Source organism: Silene latifolia, chromosome Y, assembly GCF_048544455.1.
Source record: "Silene latifolia isolate original U9 population chromosome Y, ASM4854445v1, whole genome shotgun sequence".
Lineage (NCBI taxonomy): Eukaryota > Viridiplantae > Streptophyta > Magnoliopsida > Caryophyllales > Caryophyllaceae > Silene > Silene latifolia.
Window position 1 is genome coordinate 62,067,060 of NC_133538.1, and position 16,166 is coordinate 62,083,225.

At 41.2% G+C, this 16,166-nt stretch overlaps 3 protein-coding genes across 3 annotated transcripts; all 3 read right to left on the reverse strand.

Annotated features, from left to right (window-relative positions):
* On the reverse strand, positions 1 to 809 carry LOC141628187 (uncharacterized). The gene is made up of 2 exons (XM_074441358.1): positions 405 to 809; positions 1 to 300 (listed from the first exon to the last, which is right to left on the reverse strand). Exons 1-2 carry the CDS (start codon positions 807 to 809, stop codon positions 1 to 3), a joined length of 705 nt encoding a protein of 234 aa, XP_074297459.1.
* Positions 810 to 1,321: 512 nt separating this feature from the next.
* On the reverse strand, positions 1,322 to 3,581 carry LOC141628188 (uncharacterized). The gene is made up of 3 exons (XM_074441361.1): positions 2,920 to 3,581; positions 2,336 to 2,861; positions 1,322 to 2,203 (listed from the first exon to the last, which is right to left on the reverse strand). Exons 1-3 carry the CDS (start codon positions 3,579 to 3,581, stop codon positions 1,322 to 1,324), a joined length of 2,070 nt encoding a protein of 689 aa, XP_074297462.1.
* Positions 3,582 to 13,370: 9,789 nt separating this feature from the next.
* LOC141628189 (uncharacterized) lies at positions 13,371 to 13,700 on the reverse strand. The gene has a single exon (XM_074441362.1). It carries the CDS (start codon positions 13,698 to 13,700, stop codon positions 13,371 to 13,373), a length of 330 nt encoding a protein of 109 aa, XP_074297463.1.
* Between the last annotated feature and the right edge of the window lie 2,466 nt (positions 13,701 to 16,166).

The following is a 16,166-nucleotide window of genomic DNA, read 5'->3' on the forward strand; positions in this document are numbered from 1 at the left end:
TCATAGACTCTTCTTCCCCGGTGCCAAAGTGGCTGCAAGATTAGCAAGCGCGTCAGCCAACTTATTAGCACTCCTTGGCACATGACCAACATGGATGTCGTCAAGTTGATTCAAAGCAGATTGTAATGCCCGTTGATGGTAGGGAATCAAGTCTTCCTTTTTCACTTCAAATTCACCCAGGACTTGGTTGACCACCAGCTTTGAGTCTCCATATATGTCCATATCTCTGACACCTATTTCGATCGCCATTTGAAGACCGAGTATGAGAGCTTGGTATTCTGCCATATTATTTGTACACAACTGAGTGAGTGTAAAGGCATATGGCATAAGATGATTTTGTGGAGTTACGAATACAACTCAGCTCGACTCCATCTTGCCTTGCAAAGCACCATCAAAGTACATACGCCATGGAGGTAGAACGTCCACGTAGAAAATTTTTTCTCCGGGAGGTCATCGAAATTTCCCACTCTGCTGGTAATCTTTGGATGATCGGCAAAGAAGTCGGCGATAGCTTGACCTTTCATGACCTTTTGAGGCACGAACACCAAGTCATACCGCTTAAGCAACATTGCCCATTTCGCAAGTCTTCCGGACAAGACTGGTCTTGAGAGTATGTACTTGATTGGATCAGCTTTTGAGACCACATGTATGGTATGCGCCTGCATGTAGTGCCTCAACTTCTGGATGGCAAACACCAAAGCAAGACATATCTTCTCTATAGGCGCGTAATTCAACTCAACTCCAACCAAGGTACGACTCAGGTAGTAGAGTGCTCTCTCCTTGTGGTCTTCAATTTCTTGAGCACACATTGCCCCCAGTGAGCATTCTTGTGCTGCAATATAGAGGACAAGTGGCCTTCCTGGAATTGGTGCCCCCCGGCGCGCCGGGCCAAGTACTTCTTGATGCTATCAAAAGCATTTTTGCATTTTTCATCCCATTGAAATGGAGCATCCTTTTTCATGAGATGGCTAAACAATTACCTGCAACGCCCGGCTAAGTTAGAGATGAACCTTCGGATGTATGCCAAACGTCCTTGCAATCCGTGCAACTCTTTCAATGTCTTTGGTTCCGGCATTTCGTTGATAGCTTTGATTTTTGTTTGGTCAATTTCAATGCCTCTATTCCTGACCACAAAACCTAAGAACTTCCCAGATGTGACTCCAAATGCGCACTTGAGTGGATTCATCTTGAGTTGACATTTTCTAAGTCTTTCAAAGACGGTTCGAAGGTCTTTGATATGGTCTTCTCTTTTCTTTGATTTGACAACCACGTCATCAACATAACACTTTATTGTTTTATGCAGCATGTCATCAAAGATCTTTTACATTGCGCGTTGGTACGTAGCGCCAGCACTCTTCAATCCAAACGGCATGACTGTGTAGCTGAAGATCCCTTTTGGGGTTCGAAAACCTGTTGTTTCTTGATCTTCAGGTGCCGTATGTATCTGATTGTAACCAGCAGTACAATCCATGAATGAGAGGGCTTCATGACCAGTGGTTGCGTCAATCATCAACTCTGTGACTGGCAAAGGGAAGTCATCCTTCGGGCATGCATCATTAAGGTCTCTGAAGTCAACACATATGAGCAATTGTCCATTCTTCTTTCTGACTGGGACAATGTTTGCTATCCAAGTAGAATATTTGACTTCTCGTATGAAACCTGCTTCAATGAGTTTGTTGACTTCCTTTTCAATTTCAGGTACAAGTTCCGGCCTGAAACGACGTTGAGGTTGCTTTTTGGGACTGGTGCCTTTCTTGATTGTTAGACGATGAACTGCAATTTTTGGGCTGAGTCCAGGCATCTCTTTATAGCTCCAAGCGAAGACATCCTTGTACTCGACCAACAACTTGTAGTACTCCTCTTCTTCTTCCTTAGTCAGCAGAGCACTGACATAAATGGGCCGAGGATCTTCAATAGTTCCCAAGTTGAGTTCCTTGAGTTCATCTACAGTCGATTGCCCCCCGTCTTCAAGTGTTTCAGGGGCCTCATCCGCCTCAACTTCTTCGTTCTCGTCAGGTATCTCTTCTATTGTGATGTGATATGACGACGCTGTAATTTCTAAGTCACTTGACTTCTTTGTATCACAGGGACGTGAAGATGAAGGCACAATCTCTTCGGCATTCTTTTGTTGACCAGTAAGAACTAGTATGCGCCTCCTTGCTTTGAGTGGCTCATGTTGGATGATATCCACTACTTGCATACGCTTCATGCGAGATGGTATTGTGCTTCTCAAGTCATCGCTTACTCTTACTTCTTCTTCATTTTGTGTTGCAGAAGTTGAGAGAGGACGACCCTTGCCACTATTCTTCTTGGGAGCCCCTAGTCGACTGAAGACTGTTTTTGATGGACCGCCCAAGCGTTCATGTATTGCGCCCTTCTTGTTTATGCGCAACGAAGGTGTTGACACTTTGACTTTACTTTCTCCTTGATTGCCAAGCCTAGAAAATATAGAAATGTGTTTGGTTGAAGCACTTGGTCTCCCTAACCTTGTGAATATAGAAGGGCGACACTTCTCTACAGGTGGACTTATTCGATCGAAGACTGAAGATGGATGCATCTTTTCCTCTCCTTCATTTTCTTCGACCTCTTCTACTGTGATGTGCTGAGAAGACGCAGTAGCCCCTTTTCTACGAGCACCAATCTTCACAGGTGCAGGAGACTCATATTCGAGCCCGGCCCTGGTCACCATGAAACTCCCATCTTGCTTGAACACTTCATGTTGCGCTTTGTTCAGACCGTACGGCTCAACTTCTATAACTTTGCCGAGAGGAGTCGGATTTGTAAAGTCATATCCAGCCTTTGCCAGTAGCTTGTAAGCATTGGAATCAAATATCCCCTTGTTTCCTTCACTTGATGATTGACTGGATGAACAGACAAAACCATTCGGAGGAGGTCCCACAATCTTCGTTTGAGATGAACTTGGTAGAGGTGTAACGACTTTGGCCACCCATTCCTGCTTGAACACTTGACTTTTTATCCTTAGGCTCTATCTTTGGTATTAGACACTCTGCAAAAGGACTCTCCCCATCTTTGCGGCGAGACTTCGGGATATAGTGTAGTACTGGTGGTGTAGTTTTCTGCGTCGTCTCTTGCTTCTTGGGTGATGCAACAGGAGTAGTTGTTTTGCTGGCCTTGTCTACCTCTTTTTTAACATCATTTTCTTTAGCAGGACTTGCAGCTTCATCTTCTTTGATGATGTTCTTTTCCCGCTTACCTCCTTTTCCTATTGAAGAGATGGTGGTTGGCATGAACTCACTGGAAGTACCATTTTCTTCAAAGAATTTTGCATCAGCGAAGAAAGAGTCGACCTTAGAGAAAGGTTTGGCGTCTCCGTCTATTTTTCTTTCGCCATCACGATAATATTTCAAGCATTGATGGAGGGTCGAGGCGACAACTCCATTCTCGTGCTTCCAAGGTCGTCCCAGCAATAGTTTGAACGATGTCTTGCCATCCATGACATGGAACAATGTGTCGGAAGAAAGATCACCCATGGTAAGGTTTACACGGATCATGCCAACCGCACGCTCCCCATTTAAGTTGAAACCATGAATCATTGTTCGACTACTGGAGAGTTCATCCATCGTGATCCCTAATTCGTTCATAGTGGCTTTTGGCATGAGATTGACTCATGAGCCTCCATCTATTAAGATGCGCTTGACCTTTCGCCCCCGGATGTACCCGGACACATAAAGTGGCTTGTTGTGAGGTTTGGATCCAAGAAGTAAATCCTCATCTGAAAAACTCAAGGCTGCGTTGCAGGAGACACATCCAGTTGATTGCTCAAGAGGCTCAATTTTTTCTTTCATCTTGCCCGCATACAACTCGGGTTTCTCAAGTCCTTGAATTATCAGCTGACGCTTCTCTTTAGGTAGATGAAAGATTTTCTTCCATCCCATGTTTGTAGGAAGGGCGTCAAGAGCAGCCACTATTTCGTTCTCCTTTTCAGAATGCAACTGTTGTGGCAATACCGCATCATCTGGGCCTCCTTCCTCTATCTTCTTTTTATCATCACCACCTTCCATAGCTGAGACGGTGCACACGATAACCTTGTTTAAGAAGTCTTGTGGGAAGAATTATTTTAAGGTGACGGGACTCGGTGGTTCTTGCTCAAGTATATCGATAGGCAAGACATGTGGTTTGACCACTGTTTTGGACTTTCTCTTTCCTTTCGTCTTGCGAGATTTCGTCCTTTTTTATTGTTTTCTTCGATGATGAACAGGTTGCGCTGTCTGTCTTGTTTGTTTCTTTGACTTCTTGCGTGTAACCAAAGTCCAACCTTCATCGTCATCTTCATGCTTCTTTTCCTCATTCTTATCCTGAGGAGGTAGTCTTTCTTCTAATGACGTTGGAGGTAGTGACGACAATGACCTTTGGATCCGTAATGCCACAGGCTCAAAACTCCCGAACTGCAACATATACACACACTGTCCTTGTCATATAATTGGCTCGTCAGGTTGCTCCAAGACTACAGTAGTTTGATTTGGGGTTACTGTGTCATCCAAGTCAAGAATGATCTTCCCTTCCTTGGAGAGCTGCATCATCTTCTCCTTGAGTGTTATACACTTTTCAATAGGGTGACTCACTAGCCTGTGATAACGACAGTAGTTGGGATTGTTTGTCTTATTTGCTTGCTCAGGGCGCTTCGACTCTGGCAATTGTATAATCTTTTTTTCTAAGAGGTCATCGAGCATTCCAGACAAGTCAGAATCTGGGAATGGGTATTTCTTAGCCTCGCAACTCTTTCAATGTAGGCTTGTCTCGTTGGTAGTTGTAAGAGAATGACTCTTTCTTCTTTTCATACTTAGGCTTTGACGATATTTTCATAGGTGCCTTTCTTGGTTTCGACGACCATTGTTTCCTTTGTCGACGATTTGGAGTTCTTATCAGTTTTCTTGAACTCCTTCTTTTCACTTGGCACCTTAGAAGAACTTGGTCGAGCACTACCATGTTCTTTGATTGTGATCTCCATATCATGGGCGCGGGTAGCCAGGTCTTGGAAGCTCTTTGGCAAGATCCCTTTCAGGATGTAAAGAATGTCCCATTTCATCCCGTTGACGCACATTTCAACCGCTGACGCTTCACTTAAGCGATCCTTGCATTCGGACTCGGGCCGCACGCCACTTTGTTGATGTAATCGACTCAGGCTCATCTTGCCATTGAGTTGTCTTTGTCAATTCGCTCATCCGACGACACGTCCAGTCTTTGTAGAATCTGTTGAGGAATTCATCTTCCATGTGACCCCAACTGTCAATTGACTCGAGTCCGATCTGTGTACCGGTCGAACGCGATCCCTTTGAGCGAACGAATGAACCGCTTCACCAAACGATCACCTTCGTTCAAAGCATTGTTGCATGTCTCGACGAAGTGGGCGATGTGTTGCTTTGGGTTCCCCTTCCCGTCGAATTGTTGAAATTTTGGAGGCCGATAGCGGATGGCATGCGCAGATGTCAATCCTCTTAGTGTAAGGCTTGATATAGCGTCCACTACTTGTCGAGCTATCATCCAACTGACACTTGATCGTCTTGGCTATTAACTCCTGCAGACTTCTCTTCGGTGAAGTTTTGATCTCATTCTTTGGCTTTTCCCTATCCTCGCCAACTTCTCTATCGCTATCAACATCCCTATCGGTGTCACCATACTCGCTCTCGGCCTTCCTGTCACGGAGTGCCACCACCTCTTTTTGGAGCTCATCAATTTTCTTGTTCTTTTATTCATTCTCCTTCATCATCTTTTCAAGGAGATCATTCATTTTCTGCATTCGATCCTCAAGAGTATCGCCACTTATCACCATGACTGAAGCAACGTTAGGAGTTGAGGTTTCTTTCTTCTTTGGCGATGCTTTGGGTTTGCAAGGAGAAACCTTCTTGTCAGCCTTAACACTTCTAGTCTCCTCGCGTGAAGGAGAAGAGGCGGTCAGGAGCGCTGTAGCAGCAGCAGCTATGGAGGCGACAGAGAACTTGCGCGGCCTAGTTGGGACGTGTGCAGAGCGTAGACTGGCAGCAGCAGCATTGACAGCAGCCTTCTTCGCCATTCCTCTTGTGGATATGCCAACTGACTGCGTAGCAGGGGAGGTAGTAGCAATGGGGGTACCCTGCAGGGTATCTGCGTATGTCTTCTTGGATGGACTTGAGAGATGTTTTGCTTAGTAGACATCTTCTTGTTTTGGTAGACTTGAATAAAACAGCAGTAGAGATGAGAGGTAGAGATTTTCACGTCGGGTTCACCAAAATTTGTAACTGCAAATTTTGTATCGCAAAATAAATGTAATACAAAATAGGAAACAAATGAATTTTTATTAATAAATATAAAAAGTACGTGTACAATCTCTAATGTATCCTCTGATTCTAATATGCCGTAAGGGGTACGTGTACGGGGTACACGTGAGGGGTGCGCGTGTAGACAAATTTAATTGCTCTACGCGCAATTTAAATTTGCTTTCTTGAGAGGGTCGCAATGACTTGAATCTCTTTTGAAGGTTTGAACTGGTGATTGAATCTTCAACGCATGCGGCACGATTTGATGTGCTTGTTGACTGCTTGCAATGATTTTGACAGAGAGGATTTGTAGGAATTTGTACCTTGTTCTCTCTAGCTCCTTTGCAATTATGAATTTCCAACCCTTTGAATGAATGAGGAGAGCTCTATTTATAGAGTTTCAATTCCCCTTGTTGGACTTTGATGGTCACAGGCCCATTTGTGGGTTTATTAGCAACATTGGCCCAAGTTTGATTCTTTCTGGGTTTAATGATCCGAATAACTCCTTTTGTAATCCGAATCGACCCATATTTCATTTAATCGGGACGAAATAATTAAAATAATTAAATTAAGTTAAAATTTGGTATTAACTCAAAATAATTAATTTATTTTATTTATTCGGCACATTAATAAATTTTCCGTGCCTACAAATGGCTTTCAGGATGTAAACTCGTCATTTACCACTTTGTCAAGCACTAGTGAAACCTATGTGCCAGTGATGGTTAGATTGCTGGGCCTGGACAATGATTCCAGTGATGGTTAAATATTTACTTGGAGGAAAGAATTATGTTGATAATATTATGAAGTTTCGTGGATGTGTTAATCTCATTGTAAATCTTCTGACGTCTCAATCAAACCGTTCCTGTGAAGCAACTGCTGGCCTTTTATAATGATATCTACAGTTAATTCATACAGAGATATACTCCCTTCATTCAACTCCACTTTGCAATTTTGGTTTTTACACGGATATTAAGGAGCAGATTAAAAAAGTATTAAAAGTACATGGGGAAAGAGAAAGAAGAGGTTAAAAATACTAAAAAAACATAAAGGTGGGGTTTTATGGTGGGTTAGTGTGGGGTTTGGGTGGCATTTTTTGTAAATAAAGATTTTCAATAAGGATAAAATTGTCATTTTTTTAGCCAAATAAGGAAACCTGTAAAGTGGAGTTGAATTGACGGAAATGGAATACATGTAAAGTGGAGTTGAATGGAGGGAGTAGTGGCAGAAAGTGGGGCTATAGAGGAGACGACTGCTTTACTTAAAGCATCTACAATAAAGAGTATGTTATCTTCTTAATTTTTCTCTTTCATTCAACTCATTTCTCACCATCACCATCCTCTTCCATTATTTTTCTCCACAATAGAGAGGATCCTTTTATATTACCTCTCATACTTTAAATAATCTCTAAAATTTTAAAAAAGAAAAAACAAAAGTATTGTTGCATAAAAGACAAATAGTGATTGGTGGGTGGGCACTAGGGCCAAGGTAAGTTTTCCTCTAGTTTCCTCTAAAACTAGAAGAAGTAAGCAACTTCCTCTTGCTAAGAGGACATGTAAAATGTGCCTCACAATAGAGAGGATGTCCTCTTAGAAAAAAGAGAGTGTTAAGAGGACCTCAAATCCTCTCTATTGTGGATGCTCTTAGGAGCCTTCCTTGACTTCTGAGGTGAAAGAACAAAGTCTCAGCATGCTGTGGAACTTGTCTGCAGATGATAAGGTCGGACTAAAAATAGCGAACTATGAAATGACGAAGATTGATTCAACATGACGCCATGAATGATTGAGACGATCACCATTGATGAACAAGCCTAGAAAATATCTAGATATTATTGAGAGAGAAACAAGAAGAGTAAATAGAAGAGAGATTTCTCATTAAGTTAAAATGAGCTCTACAAGGTGAATTGGTTTATGTAATACTACGGATTTATGAGTCTCTGGGTACTCTATCGAGCAGGCCTTACTCTGTCGAGTAAGGGTGAGTTTCAGTTTAAAATAGTTTCTGACCTGTTGGGTACTCGATCGAGTAAGGGGGCACTCGATCGAGTACCTCAACTACTCGATCGAGCAGCCGGTTTACGGGGGATGATTTGTCGGGTTTTGTTAATAATGCGATTAAGTATATAATAACTTCCGTCACTTTTCTTTAAACACTTTTAAACCTAATTACTTTCAAAGAGAGAAATCAAACTACGTTCTTCGCATCAATCGCATTGTTGGCAAATCCAGGAGCTTGGAAGGTCGGATTTTACCTTTCTTTATACCGTTGTAATCCTTGCGTCGAGGGTAAGATCTATGTACCGTTTTTATAGTATTTCGTTAAAGTTGGTTAAACCCTAATATTGGGAATTGGGGGTTTTGTTGTATTTTGTGATTGGTAGTGATTATATGTTTGTATGTTAGGAGGAGGATTCGTAGAGGAAGCGTTTTGATATCATTTTGTGAGATCGTCCGATTGTGTTGTGCTTTCCAGGTAGGGTTTCCCTACTCAGTATTAGTCCCATAATGTGTTGTGGTGTTTTATGGTTGTTGAATATTATCATACTCGTATTGTGACGATTGCTGGATTTGGTTACTGATAGTAGTTGTGATTGATTGTATCTGTCTGTGTTCTTCGGGGTGCGTCCCTGGCTGAGTGGAGTCACTTGCTGGAGTGGCTTCACGCCCATGATTCGCCTTCTGTGGAACCCGCCACAGAAGGGATGTGCACATTAATGGATTTGGGTTTATCGCTCGATGGAGATGAGCGGGGCTTAGGTGGGAACGGTGCGGTCCCCAGCGGCGAGGAGTGACTGTTGCGATGGGCACTCTGGCGGGGCTACACACTTTAGTGTGTAGTCAGGATTGTGGAGTTGGATTTGGAGTTCGGAGGATATCGTGATGATTGTCTTTGTTTGTTTCTTGTATTGTTGGTTTATATAAATTGTGTGATTATCTTGACCTCGTTTAATGTTTTAAAAGCGTGGTGATCCATTCGGGGATGGTGAGCGATTATTGAGCAGAGATATGAGTCGATTCTTGGGATAATTTGGGATGTGCCACCGTCGATGATAGAAGTCTTTCCCTGTAGCTTAGTAGTTTAATAAACATTTCAGTTAACTCAGTAGACAGTTGGTTTTGAGAACTTGTATTCGTATTTCGTATTTTGGTTTTGGTTTTGGATTGTAACCTTTCGCTAAAGTGTTACTATTTAAATGTTGTTTCGTTATTGTATATTTGATTATCATTGCCTCGGGTAACCGAGATGGTAGTATCCTTATACCTGAGTGGTCCTGGTAAGGCACTTGAAGTATGGGGGTGTTATAGTTTATATACAATCAGATTAGTTGGAATCATAACAACTTGTTGTAACTAACTAACGACTTAATACTCCGTATTCTTTATATCCCCCCTCAAGGTAGGCGTGTGGGATGTAACAACAAGCCCATCTTGGCGAATCAATTTGAGAACCAGTATGTACATAAGCAGTAGAAATCAGACCCTCTTGAACCTTCTCTCTGACATAATGGCAATCGATATTCAGGTGCTTGGTTCTCTCATTTAAAACAGGGTTTGCAACTAAGCTATGTGTTGGGCAGCCCTATTATCACAAAACAATTTTATAGGTGTGGGAACATGAATTCCAAAATCCTCCAACAGTCTCTGAAGCCAAACTATCTCCCCTGATGTATAAGACATAGCCCTATATTCAGATTCTGCTGAAGATTTTGACACGGTTTTTTGCTTTTTGGTTTTCCAGGAAACAAAGCATCTCCTAGGAAAATACATTGCCCTGTTACTGATTTACAGCTGAAACTACAAGCTCCCCAGTCTACATCAGTGAAGACTTGAAGAGTAAAGGGATTATTAACAGGATAAAAGAGCATAGCATCAATAGTATGCTTCAGGTATCTCACTACATGTAAAGCTACCAACCAATGTGGTTGTCTTGGACAAGTCAAAAACTGACTAAGGTGCTGGATTGCAAAGGACAGGTCAGGTCTCATGAGATTGAGATAAAGAAGTCTGCCAATAAGTCTTCTGTACATCTCTGGGTCCTGCAAAATATCCCCTGTGTCTGCAGATAACTGTAGGCCTCTGCGAAGTGAGAAAGTACAAGGCTTGCAATCATGCATTCCTGTATCATGGAGTATGTCATTAACATACTTCCTCTGATTCAGGTAAAGACCACCATCATCTCTCTCAACTTCCAATCCTAAAAAATATTTGATAAGACCCAAATCTTTAATGGTGAAGGCAGTGTCCAATACTCGTTTAAGGTGAGCAATGGAATTAGTATCATTCCCTGAAATTAACAAATCATCCACATAGACTATGAAAACTGTGAATCTGGAATCTTGACTTTTATAGAACAAAGAATAATAATTCTTAGACTGAAGAAAGCCTTGTGCCAAGAGTGTCTTAGTAAGTTCTAGGTTCCATTGCCTAGATGCTTGCTTAAGACCATAAAGTGACCTTTTGAGCTAGCAAAATTGTCCAGGAAGCAATTTCTTATAGCCTTCTGGTGGGGACATATATAACTCATCATCAACAGAACCATGAAGGAAAGCATTATTGATGTCAAGCTGATGAATGGGCCAGTTATGAGCTGCTGCTACTGCTACGAAGACCCTGACAGTAGTGAACTTTGATACAGGGCTAAAAGTATGCTTATAGTCCTTCCCATGGACCTGATTATAACCCTTAGCAACTAGCCTAGCCTTATATCTATCAACAGAACCATCAGCTTTGTATTTGACTTTGTAGATCCACTTGGAACCTATGGGTTTGAAACCAGGTGGTAAGGGTGCAGCTTCCCAAGTCTCATTGTCTTCCAATGCCTGCAGTTCCTTATCCATTGCAGTGAGCCAATTCTGATCAGTCCTAGCTTGAGAATAAGAAGCTGGTTCAGGGATAAGTAAAGGTTTGGCAGTAGAGGAATAAACTTGATGCATATTAAAAGAGATGGACTCATCAGAAGAGGTATCTTGGGATGGAGATACAACTCTATGAGGCAAAATTGGACAGACAAAATATTTTAATCTCCCTGGTATTTGTACTGCCCTTGATGAGATTCGAGGCATATGAGGTACTATATCAGGAGAGACATTAGAAGCAGGTATAACAATGTCTGACATATCAGCAGGTATGATTGTTTCTGAAGTATTTGGTAAAAGAGAAGAAGAAGCACCATCTGTAGGTGGTGCACTAACAGGTGTATTAATATTTAATGTATTATGTGTATTCTGAGAAATGGTAGCAACTGGATTAAAATCTTCATCAACACAAAAAGGCTGTGAATGAGATATATTAGGTGTATTTGGAAAAATTACAGGAGACCCAGACTTATAAGGGAATGTTAATTCATGAAAGATCACATCCCTGCTAACAATGAGCTTGTGAGATTCCAGATCATACAGCTTATAAGCTTTCTGCTGAAATGGGTAATCCAACATGATGCACCTTCTGGCTTTAGGATCAAATTTATCCCTTGAATGGCCAGGAGTCAAGGCAAAACATAAACAACCTATGACCCTCAATTCATCATAGGTGACAGTCTTCTTGAGCAATAGTTCAGTAGGAATATTCCAAGATAAAACTGAACTGGGCAATTTGTTGATGATGTGTGTGGCAGCTAGTAAACACTCTCCCCAAAACTTCCTTGGAAGATTAGCAAATAACAAAAAAGCCTTAGGAGTCTCAACTAAATGCATGTGCTTCCTTTCAACTCTCCCATTCTGTTGGGGACAACCAGGGGCACTCTTCTGATGTATTATGCCCTTATCTAAGAACATTCTGTCACAAGTCTTTTGTACTATTTCAGTACCATTGTCACTCCTAACCACCTTGACATCATATCCAAACTGAGTATTAATCTGAACTAGAAAATCTTTAATAGTTTGAAAAACCTGACACTTATCCTTCAAAAAAAAAGTCCAAGTGACTCTAGTGTGATCATCCACAATAGTGAGAACATATGTGGCTCCTGTCAGGGAAGTCTTCTTATAAGGCCCCCACAAATCAACATGTATCAAAGAAAAAGGCAACAAAGCATGAAAATCACTTCTATTATAGGACAATTTGTGCATTTTCGCCAAAACACATGTTTCACAGACAAGTTTGTCTAACCCTTTACATTTAACAAAATTCAGATGCTTCATTTTGGACAAAGAAGTATGTCCTAGTTTAGAATGTAACAAATCTAAACCAGAGTTACAATCTTTATTACTCATATAGGCTGTATTAACATTAGCATGCACACACTATGTTGCCAAGTATTATTAGTCCTATGAGACTTCAACTTGTATCGGCCACCTTCCTTGATGCCAACAGCAATAGTAGCTTTATGTTGATGGTCCTGTATCATACACCCAGTAGTGTTAAAACTGATAGAATGACCATTATCAGACAATAACCTCCCAACAGATAACAGTTTATGCCTAAAATCTGCTAGATGGAACACATCATATAAGACTAAGGAGGGATTGATATGAACATCACCAGTAATTATCACAAGTTTGCTGGTTCCATCAGGAAGTCCTACCTTAATAGGTTTAGACAAGGATTTTTTATTGTCAAATAATTCTAAAGCAGAACTCATGTGATCAGTGGCACCAGAATCAACTATCCAAACATTATTAGGGGATTGGAAATCTGAAATATATGCATTAGTCACTAGAGATATACCTGCAAAATTAACTGCAGAGTAATCTGAGACCATATGCCCTTGCTGCTTAAAATGAATCATCTGCTGATAAATGGCAGGAACCAATGAGGGATCCATATCAACCTTGGAATAGTTGTTTGAAGAATTTGCTGTAAAATCAGCATGTAGGTCATCATTAGAGACAAGAGGATTGTCTTCTTTGCCCACATTATGAGCTGCTGCAGCAGGTGACTGATCTGAGAAACGAGCCATATATTGAGCCTTCTGCTCAGGATGAAGGATGAAGCATGTAGCCTTGGTATGACCACCCTTATTGCAGTGATCACACCAATGCTTTCCTTTCTTGGCAGGTTGTCCTGCACCTTCCTTAGTTGCCTCATCTCTAGTCCAGACATTCCAATTCTTGTTATCTGCCTGCTTATTCCAGAACCCTGATGCTTTGGCACGATTAGCGGCCATTGCACTGAATTCAGCCTATGAAGTGGCAAGTTTAGAAAAGGATTTCTGACTTTCTATCTGCTGTACCAAATAGTATGTCTTATTGATGCTAGGCAAGGGATCCATAGACAAGATTTTAGTTTTGAGATTATCATAAGCATCATCTAATCCCATCAGAAAACTAATAACCTTCTCCCTTGATGCCATTTCCAAGACTTTCTTGAGCACATTGCAGGTGCACGTCGACATTATACCATAAGTGCAATCACGAGAAGGCTCTAAATCCTCAATATCATCCCAATGACATTTCAGTTTGTTGTAATAAACAACAATTGATTCATCGGAAGCTTGAGACATGTTCTTCATCTCTTTCTTAAGTTGATAAAGAAGAGGAGCATTTGTCTAGCCATACATCTCACTGAGATCCAACCAAAGACGACGTGTTGTCTTAGAAGTCATGAAGACCTCCTTGATTTCTGGAGTCAGAGCACGCAAGATCCAGCAACGAACTATATTATCATACCATAGCCATTGCTAATAACTCTGAGAAGACAGAGCTGGCATCGCAGTTAATCCATCAAGAAAACCTTGCTTATTCTTCGCAGCAAGCCCCATAAGAATCTCTCTGCTCCAACTGAGAATGTTCTTGCCAGCAAAAGGTGCGTTGACAAGCAACATTGAAGGACAATCGGAGTTAGAGAGAAAAAGCGGATCATCATACGGATTACTGTATTCATTGCCGGTAACGGAATTTGCAGAATCAGGCATATTGACGATAATAGATGACAAAAAATCGATGATCGGCGAAAAAACAGAGTAATTGATAGCAATTGATCAGATTTTGACCTAATTTTGAATCAAATGCAAAATTGAAGGAGAAATTGACGAAAGTAACAGCAATTCCTTTGTAATAAATGAAACGATTGATGAACGATGCAATATTTTTGAGTTTTCCCTAAATTTGAGAAGAAATTGAAATTCGCGAAGCGGAAAAAATGGTGAAAATGCGGAAGTGTTAAGAATTTGTGCCTTGAATTTGTGTCGAAGACGGACTATGCTAAAGCAAGATAAAGAAGGACTCCGTAACTATTGTAACTAGTACAAGTCACGCACTTAACCCCACGGGTCGCACGTAATTCTGACTTTGTGTATACATGAGGGGTGTGTTACGTGGTTTTGGTAATTGGAAGTTAGTGGGGGTGGATCCCACATGGATTTCCTAGTTAATACATGTGACTTGTTAGGAGTCTTGTACGTGATTTTGCATTGGTTTAGTTTGTTTAGGAAATTATTAATTAATTTTCTAATTGTCTTTGTTTTCTAATTAGACTAGATCTTTTATTTAGGGTGGAATAAATTTATATAAAGACCCTTATATTAGTCTAGGTTAAATTAAGGAGGTGGAGATAGTATATGTGAGCACAATCTTATGAGAGTCGATTTGTGAGGTTCCCTCCAGGAGGAAGCTTCAGTTTGTTCCGGGCTCAAGTAGATTGGCGTTCGTCTGAATTTGGAGATCGAAGGAGTCTGTTCGGATCTTGGCGGCCACAAGATCGTTTGTCCTTCATCTCGTTTGGGTAGTCTCTTTTGTCCTTTTTGATATTACTATTTTGTTGGTAGAATAGGGTATACTTTTGGCTCATATTGAGCGCGTGTATACTGGTCTACTTTTGTACTATTATCTCCACAATAGTGAATTTTGCTCTCTTTCAGGGTGGACGTAGCTAGTTATTTTACTGGTGAACCACGTATATCTGTGTGTCACTTTATTTATTATTCGCTATATTTAGTTCTTATCACCCTAATCAACTAACTATTGGGTAACGGGACGCCTCCGTTACAACAATTGGCACCAGAGCTAGAGTTCTGATTTGGGATCTACTTCCGCTGTAATTGTCTTTTAGGCGTTAATTTGGGTTTGTTGAATTATGGGTGGAAAGTTTTTGGGAGCGAATATTTTGAAAGTTGACATACTTTTGGGTTTGGTGAGTTTGTGGAAGGATGGTAGTGTTGGCGGTAAGGTGGAGTTTGCTACTATACAGGTCAAGCTAGCTAATGGATCCTTCAAGACAAACTTACAGCTGTTTTTGCGTCTCAGTGAGACAATTTGAGTTCTAGGTGGAGCTATTTGGTTTCTTGAAAAAGAGCCATTGGAATCTCGTAAGGGGTCATCTGAAACTTCGACGGGAGTTTGTTCTGTGGAGCTTTTGGGTTGGACTTTTTAGTCTAACAATTTGCATCTTTGATGGAGGTGACTTGTGCTCGCATAGAATGTTGTTTTTGGTTTCGACTTGGGTATTTGTTGCCTTGGTGTAGGCATGTTGGTAGTGTTCGCGACACTCTCTTTTGTACCAGGCGAAACATCTGTTTTGTTCATGGCGTTTGTGTCCTTTTATGGGGCAATTTGGTACGACGGTACATTTGGCCATGAAGTTTGGAGGAGAATTTTGTTTTGGAATCTAGTGTCTGTTTGTTTTGGGTACACCGTTCCATCATTAGTGACATTGGATATATCATATGTTTGTGTTGGCATTTGGTAGCTTTTGCTCTCTTTGGAGTTTGCTACGTCTGGCCTTCCTATTAGTATGAAGATATATGATACTTGGTACGTTTGGTAGTTGCAGCTTGCTACATTTGGTACTTCGTATATTTGGTCACGTTTGTTGCACACTAGGTTCGTTTGTCCGTTTTGTGAGTTGTGTTTAAGTCAAAGTGGAGACTATCGGGACAGGTAGTGACTTGAGGATCGACTCTGTTGAAGCTGATTTAAGTTTGGTTCGTTTTTGGATAATTCAAGTCAAGGTGGAGATTGTTAAGAATTTGTGCCTTGAA